Source organism: Prionailurus bengalensis, chromosome A3 (genome assembly GCF_016509475.1).
Source record: "Prionailurus bengalensis isolate Pbe53 chromosome A3, Fcat_Pben_1.1_paternal_pri, whole genome shotgun sequence".
NCBI classification, from domain to species: Eukaryota; Metazoa; Chordata; class Mammalia; order Carnivora; family Felidae; genus Prionailurus; species Prionailurus bengalensis.
Window position 1 is genome coordinate 25,779,683 of NC_057354.1, and position 8,337 is coordinate 25,788,019.

Genomic DNA, 8,337 nt, shown 5'->3' on the forward strand with positions numbered 1-8,337 from the left:
CTGTAGGGAGGCCCTGGGTGCAGCAGTATCCCGAGGATGGATTCTCTGGGGGAGATTTTCTATCATTTTTCTGTGTCTGAGAGTGTTGGTTCTAAGCAGTCTCACAGATGAATGCTTACACAGTCACACGGGCAGAGGGAGAAAAGGGAGGTGTGTACGTGAAGCACCTGATCACATGAGCCAGTGTTCACCGTGTGATAGGACACCTGCTTCTAACTAGAGCTTCTTTGGGAGAGGTGAGCTTCTGGTTATAGGAGGCAACCTAGCATAGGCTGGAAGAGTGCTTGCCTACAGCCCTGGTGAGGCTGGCCTGGGAGCTTCCTGGGGCAGGGGCCAATCCATTTCAGCTGTAGTGTGGACGTGCCCAGGGCCTGGCCCACAGCAGGAACAAATCAATGCATTTTGAAGGGTGGAAAGAAGAAACACAGACAAATGGATCAGCGGACAGGGAGACATATCAAACTGAGGAGTTCAGAAAACCTCGCTCCAGGGGCTTCTTTCATCCTGAGAAGCCCTATGACCTAAGAATCAGGAGCTGCCACTTTTATTCACTTACCTTGCCCTGTACCAGCTCAGGAAGGACTTCATTCAAGATGCCGCTGAGACTGTCGACAAGGCTTTGAACGGGGAGGGGAGCAAATCTGAAAGAGAAAATCCAGGGGGCAGTGCAGAGGCCTGGGGTTGGTATGGAGAAGGCTTCAGAGGGGCTACTGTGCCCGTGTCAGTCTCAGTACTCCATGACTAAAATGGGGCCTTGTCCACTCACACCCTCATGCAGGTGAACACCGGGGGGTCCAGCCAAAGGGAGTGGCACCCTACACAGCAGTACATACAGTAGGTATGAATAGAATAAGCACACAGTTCCAGCATACAGTAGGTATCCAGTGAGACTTTGTAGAATCCGTAAATGGATGAACAGTGCTTAGTACATCGTTGTCATGAGAATTCAACGAGATATGTGTGAAATACAACATACGTGCTCAGTGAATGTTAACCATGATGAGGACGACTTCTGCACATTATGCATGACTCAGTCTCCCCTGTGACAGGTAACTGAAATAAGGAAACCAGGTTGGCTGCATAGCTGTTTTACCCCATACTGGGACAAAGCATTTTCGCACCTGTTGTCTTAGTGGATTCAATCAAGAGCCCCAAAGTGCCTCTGTAGTACGGTGATCTGAGTACGCTGAGACTCTAACTGGGGAGGCACTGTCCATGTTCACACAAGAATCCCTCTACCTCTCCACATGCCCCTCTGGTAGGTGGGCTTGAACTCAGATTTTTGATTGCCTGATCTAGCATAAAACTGGTCAGCCCCACCAAAGAAAAGATAAGTGGCTATTTACCCATCCATCCATCCATCCATCCATCCATCCATCCATCCATCCATCTATCCATCCATCTTCCCACCCTTCCACCCTCCCACTCATCCATACTCCCATTGTTCTGTCTTCCCAGCCATCTGTCCATCATCTCATCAATATTGTTTCTGGGCAGGAGAAGCCACCCCTCTGGCCTCACCCATTAAGCAGAGAGATTTGCAGTCTCCCAGGGGAGTGAGTGCAGTCACCAAGAACCAGGTGGATCTTCCCCTGTTCATTTTTCACAGCTAAAATTTCTGCAGTGATGTTTAGCTTCACAGCCAGCTTTAACAGACTTCCGACCAGGGGCCTGCAGAGGAAACAGTTTGCTGCATCTGTATCTGAGTTGAAAACTCATATCTGTTAGACTCCAACACCCCTTTATGGCTATGCATTGCATCAGGGTCTCCTTTGGTGAGCCACCCTCCCCTTCCCCGTTGGGGTCCACTCACGTATTCACATTGAGGATCATGCCCAAAGGGATGGTGACATAGAGACGATGGCCATCAGGGCTCTGCACAAGTCCTAGTTCCAGGAGCTGGGGATTAGTGATCTTCAGACTGTCCAAGAAGCAACATTGGAGGGAGGAATATTAGCTCCTTCAGCCCCAAATCTGGAAACCACCTTTAATCCAAACTACCCATCCCAGAGGAGGAGCTACTCATGAGATGGGATGGGGGAGAAAAGAGGGGAGTCTTGCAGCAAAGGCCACGTGAGTTCTGAGTCACACATCAGTGTTTCCCAGCCTCTGCACTGGGTCAGATCCTAACACACCATGCCCCTCTCTGCATCTCATGTCTATGAGGTATTCCAGGGTGGAGGCTGTGTCTGGATTATATTTGCATCCTGTATACCAGCTCAGAGTCTTACAAAGAAGGGACCTACTCCATATTGGTTGACTTTGTGGATTGATGAATGGGTGGGAGGATGCATGGGAGAGTAGCTGGTTAGATGGTAGAAAGAATGGACAAATGGATGGATAGATGAGTGGGTGAGTGGATGAGAGTAAGTGGAGTAAGTCCCTCACAAGTGAGGGTGAGTGGATGAGAGTAAGTGGAGTAAGTCCCTTACCTTATGGGTAAGAAGCACTTACTGCTTCTGGTTCCTGCCATAACCGTCAGTGGTGGGTCAATCAACAATGGTCACGATCAGATCAAGGAGCAGGAAGTCAGGGAGAATGGAGAGAGGATGGAAGCAAGACTCTCCTCTGAGCCGATCTTACAACCAGTGTGCCAGGTGATTACATCTCTCCTAATCTTCCTGACAGTTTTTCTCTGTGGGTACTATGATCTCATATTACAGATGGAGAAACCAAGCCCAGGGAGACTGTGTGCCTTGGTTTCCTATCACCCAGCAAGTACATGGTGCATTTGGAAATCAAACTCAAGGCTATCTGTCTGTCTTCAAGTCAGGGAAAGTGCCTGGGTGGGTAGGAATCTTGGAAATGGCTTTGATCCAGCCCTGTCAAGGACCCAGGATTTGCCAGCTCCCTGGCATCAAACTTCCCATTATTGCCGCTTGCTTAGAGAGCTCTCGGGTGTCTTGTGGGAACCCCACATCAGACTGCTCAGTGGACATCCACTGATGACATAATTGAGGAGAGTTGTGTCCACTTTCTTGCTTACATCAAGGGCCACCTGTGTTCTGAAGGATCCCACAGGTGAGGAGAACAGAATTACCACTGTGTGGTGGGAAAGCCTTGGCTTTGGACTTAAGTAAATTAGAGTTAGAGCTCTTGCTTAGCATCACTCTAGTTGTGTAAGCACAGGCAACTTTCCGTGCTTCAGTTTTTCCATCTGTAAACTGGAGATTATTACTTCGACCTGAAAGGGTTGTGAGGGTTATAGATGATGCTGGGGACTCAAGATATGCATCAGGACTGGGGGCAATCCCGGTTCAGGAGGGCTGGTGTTCCTCACCAGACTGTGAGAAGGCTGTCATGAGTCCTGGCCTCATGTTCAGACCACCCTCCCCCCACCTCCTCCTCCGGGGCCACTGCCTGGGGCTCCCAGATCTCCATGGAGGTTATCTGGTGGGGGTGGGGACCAAGGCCCTATTTTATGACTACTCACTCAATGATGTTGTTCAGGACAGGGACCAATGAAGTCACTTTCCCAGGCAGGCCCCCAAGCAGGCCCCCAGAAGTGTCTCCTCCAGTCTTCAGGATGTCCAAGAGTGGAAGGTTTTGTAGAATGCCCAACAGACCCCCAGAGAGCAGGCCACTGCTGAGACCTGGAAATGGGTGTAGGGGTAGGTCCTTGGGGGACAAGGACAAATCTGACAATTCCAGATCCTCAGCCCCTCTCTCCCAATCATCCCTGCCTCCCTCCTCACACTGAACAGTTGGACACACACACACACACACACACACACACACCCCTGAAAGAGGTTGTCACAGACTCACCACTTGTTAAGCTTCCAGCAAGATCTGTGGGATGTGGGGCCTGGGGTGGAGTCCCAGCCAAAAGCAGGTTCTGGTCCAGGGGCAAGGGCAGGACTTCCAGCTGGGCTGTGGTATAGGCCAGCAGCCCACAGAGGACAATGAGGCCCCCGGTTTGAAACATCTTCTATCTTGGTATCTGTGGATAGAACAATGGGTCTAATGTAGCCCAGATACCAGAGAGGAATTACCCACCATCTGCCTCCTGGCTCTCGAACACCAGGAAGTGAATGGCAATAGCTAACAACACTACTCAGCGTTTCCTCTGGCCCAGGCATCAGGGTAGGCACTCCAGACCTGGTAACTGATTTCATCTTAACCATCCCCTAAGATGTGGGAGCATATTACCTGCACTGTACAGATGAGCAGAGGGAGGTCTTGTGAGTGTAGGTAACTTCCCCCAAGGTTTCAAGCACACAGTAGGGGTGGGATTTGAAGCCAGATCTGTCTGACCCAAAGGCCTTAAGTGACCATCAGATTTACTCTCCAAGTGGGCTTGCTTGCAGTGGCCTGCCCCTAGTTCTTGCTGTCCAGACAAGAGAATGGAAAGGCTGAGGGGCTGAACTGCTTTGCTATTATCCCCAGGAAGTCTTTTGGCCCAGGTCCAGCTTGCGATGGTTTGTGGAAACCCTTTGAAATCACAGAGGTCATGTGGCCATGGCCATCATCTCATCCAGTGCTGGGGAAATCCTGGGGCCATTCAGAGTCCTCATTGCATAAGGAGAATCAAGGGACCAGAGAGGGGTGGTGACTTTCCCAAGGTCACACAGCAACTTGATAGCAGAGTTGTAGTTGGAGATAGGTTTCCGAGCCCCCATCCCCCAAACATACACACTATCTTTTCTACACCTTTCTCTTCTCCCTCAAGCTAACCTGAACAAAATTTGGAGGCATTCCCTGACATCTGGCTGCCTTTTGGACTATTCCCTCCCAGATATCACCAACCCTGTCACAGAGCTATTTGGCAGCCAGCAAAGGTGTCAAAAGCTGCTTTGGGCGAAATTCCATCAATTGGCTGATGCGGCCAAAGCACCCTCATTGCTGTGGCTGGCTGGAATCGAAAACGCTTTTTGGTCCCAAGAGCCAGTTGTGGCTCTCAAACTTAGATCGCATTCTCTGAACTCCTTTGGGAAACAGACCTTTTATGAATCCAGAGGAAGCTAAGGACCCTAGCTAAGGATGCTGGTCTGAATCCACAATGGCAACCTCAAGTTAACACTCCTGCCGTAGAGATTTTGATTTAGGGTATGAAGAGCACGCTCCTGAGTGAAGCCTATCATGGGATTTGGGCAGTGTGCAATGGCAGCTGCAGCCATACGCTCCCCCTCGCCATCAAATTCTCTTTACATTTCCACATTCAAACCTTGCATCGATGTTACTGCCCTCTCAGGGAAGCAGAGTGAATGGCCATTCCCATTCCCCCGAAAATCCCTCTGAAAGAGACCCCCAATGAGTGATCCTAAGTGCAGCCAGCCGGTGCCCACCCCACAGGGAGGAGCCTGGCGGCCCTGCCACCCAGGGCTGCCGAGCGGGAGTGGGACGGGCGTGGGACAGGCAGGTCTCACCTGGGCTTCTCAGAGGTCCGTCCTGGCGGCTCTCCCTGCTCTCCTCTCCCCTCGCCTGCTTGCTCCTGCCGAGGAGGTAGCGTCTTTTATAGTGTGCGAATCAGGAAATGTGCGATCAGATGATGGGTTTCTAGATAATTCAGAATTCTGCGATCCGGTGGTGTCTTTCAGGGCTCTCCAAAGTAAATAATTGCCAATCACATTAGTAGGTGAGACACTTAAGCCACTTGATGGACAAGTTAAACAGAGAAAAACTTGAGATGGGGATGTTACTCAAGACTTCATGGTTTCATGCGCAGGGCTGAGGCTGGGGGCCCACGCGCCCAGGTGGCAGATCACATTTGGAACTCGCGAGAGGCAGCCAGCTGGGGCTCGGGAAGAAGCCTCTCCTAATGAGGCTCTTTTCCATTCCTGGTCCAGTTCTTCTCCATTTGGAGGATTCTTGCTCCCAAAGTGTCAGAAGTTTCAAACTGCCTCTGACTTTCCTACATCTGGGGTCTCCTGTTTTCTGGGTCCCTGTTGCACGACGTGCCGGGGGCTACACATCCTCGCCAGAACCCTGGGAGGGAGAGGATGCCGCCCTGCTCCTTTGCACAGTGGGACAAGCGCCCAGACACAGTGAGGAGGGGGCAGAGTCAGAATTTCTCTCACTGGACGATCACAATAAAGCAGTGTCGACAGCTAACACTTGCCGAGCTCTTGCTGAATGCCAGCCTGGCATTGTTTTTCATATTCAGCAACCCCATGAATCCTCCCAGGGTGTGGGCTGGGAAGGAGTAGCCCTGTTTTACCAGGGGAGAACCGAGGCTTGGAGTGTGAGTGGACACGTCCAGATTTGCACAGCGGGCACGGGGCCGAGGCCTTCACACTCCAGCCCGTTCTCGGAGTCACTGTGCTGAGGCACGAAGACACCTTCCTCACACTCACTTGTGCATTTTGCTTTCCCACATCTCATGCTCTTATGAAATTTCACTTTTATATCCTGGAAGAGTCTTTCCAGGTTCCCAGGCCTGAAGGATGCTGTGGTATCCTGGTCTCTGCCTTTACCCTTTCTTCTTCCCTCCCCCAAATGAAGTAATAAGGCATCTGTCCCCACCGCTTGGGCCTTTGAATCTGTTTTGAAGATGAAATAGCTGAGTCGTGGAGAGGTCAAGGTCGCAGACTGGTGAGAGCAGCTCTTGTCCTGCAAAACCTAACATCTTAAGAGCAAAAGTAAAAGAGGAGGAGGAAATGCATATTTATTGAGCACTTACTATGTGCCAGGTGCTCTCCCCACCTGAACCTCTTCTTCATCAGCATTGGTAGGTATTGTTGCCCCTCAAATGTCAGATAAGGAGACTGAGGTTCAGAGAGGGGGACTACTTCCCAGGGACACACAGCGAGTGAGTGGTGGAGTCAGGATTCGGCCCTGTGAGCCATGCTGCCTTCCTCCAGGCCAGGCCCTCCCTGAATCTGCTCTTACTTCCTGTCAGAGTCTGACTGATGCCTCCAAGGGGCTAGGACCCTGGCTCTGGACTGACATATCCAATGAAACACTTTCTAGACTCTTCCCACAGCTTCTATGTTGTCAGTCGTCCTCAAAGTACCGTTTTTTTGTTATCTTGGTACAACTCTTATGGGTTGGGTCAGGTTGTTGCTATCTTTGTGGGGAAACTGAGGCAGATAAGTCGAGGGACTGATTTAAGTTTGTGCGGCTAGTTACTGGACAGCTAACAGCCTCTGGTGTAAATCCAGGAGGCTACATATATTTTATGGCAGAGAGGGGATGGGTCTGGGTGCAGATTGCCCTGATTCAAATCTTGTGACTCCGGGCAAATCACTTTAATCCCTTGAACTTCAGTTTTCTCATCTGTAAAGTGGGAGGATAATATCTACCCCTCAGGGCTGTGGGAGATGATGTCTGGGGAGTTGGCGTGAATCTCGGTTCATAAACTCACATGTCTGTGTTTTTCTTTCTAATGTATCTACAGCTTAGTTACCAGTTCAAATGTCAGTTTGCTGGGTAGCAGAAACTTCGCCATTTTCCTCTGGAGTTTTATTTCTGTTCCAGGGGTTTCATTTGTATCAAGTCCTCTAAAAGAGGCTGCCTTGTCCCTATTTTGACTGGAAATGGAGAGATATCCACATGCCATCTGGTCCCCCCTAATTGCCAGGAAAGCTATGCTTCCCTCCCGCCCAGAAGCCCCCCACCCCCTAGATTTAGCATTTACTTCTTACTCCTTGTCAAACACTCAGCATAGTTCTTCTGTTTCTCAATTCTTTGGGTCTCAGGCAGAACTGTGGGAGTCCACCCCAGACCATCTGCCAAGACCCACCTAGACCCTCTCTGGATAATCTTCTTTCCCTGGGGTCCTGTCACCTCTCATGGCTCTGGAAGGGCACAGATGTCCTCTGTTCTTGAATCCAGCACACTGACTGGGGGTTTCTGTTGTCCCTCCTCCAATGCCAAGTTTTGCCTGGGGAGTAGCAAGGGAATTACTTCTTAGAACCCACTAGAACTGTGTTCTCTTCAATTTCTCTTGGGCTTTCACACTCCCCCAACCTGACATGGAGAATTTTCTAGTCTTGGAGGCAGGAAACCTTGCCTCAATTCATTATATATGTGCGATTCTATGCCTTGAGTTTCAAAATTTAAAAACCCAGGCTTGGGATGCCCGGGTGGCTTGGTGGGTTAAGTGTCCGACTTTGGCTCAGGTCATGATTTCACGGTCCGTGAGTTCCAGCCTTGCATCAGGCTCTGTGTTGTCGGTGTGGAGCCCACTTGGGATCCTCTGTCCCAGTCTCTGCTCCTCCCTTGCTCACACACACACTCTCTCTCACTCAAAAATAAATAAACATTAGGAAAAAGCCCAGGATTAAATTTTATTTTATATATTTTTTCTTTTTCTTTTAATTTAATTTTTTAAAAATTTACATCCAAATTAGTTAGCATATGGTGCAACAATGATTTCAGGAGTAGATTCCTTAATGC

The 8,337-nt window shown here is 50.0% G+C and overlaps 1 protein-coding gene across 1 annotated transcript; it reads right to left on the reverse strand.

The window, feature by feature from the left end:
* Positions 1-263: 263 nt before the first annotated feature.
* BPIFA1 (BPI fold containing family A member 1) lies at positions 264-4,736 on the reverse strand. The gene is made up of 5 exons (XM_043602582.1): positions 3,766-4,736; positions 3,434-3,593; positions 1,814-1,921; positions 1,522-1,671; positions 264-641 (listed from the first exon to the last, which is right to left on the reverse strand). Exons 1-5 carry the CDS (start codon positions 3,923-3,925, stop codon positions 545-547), a joined length of 675 nt encoding a protein of 224 aa, XP_043458517.1. The 5' UTR covers positions 3,926-4,736; the 3' UTR covers positions 264-544.
* Positions 4,737-8,337: the final 3,601 nt, after the last annotated feature.

Coding starts and splice junctions, on each gene's coding strand:
- BPIFA1 (XM_043602582.1), bottom strand. CDS start 3,925: ATGTTTCAAACCGGGGGCCTCATTGTCCTCTGTGGGCTGCTGGCCTAT. Junction 3,594..3,765: donor TGCTGGAAGCTTAACAAGTG/GTGAGTCTGTGA, acceptor ACCCATTTCCAG/GTCTCAGCAGTGGCCTGCTC. Junction 1,672..1,813: donor ATGATCCTCAATGTGAATAC/GTGAGTGGACCC, acceptor TTTCCTCTGCAG/GCCCCTGGTCGGAAGTCTGT.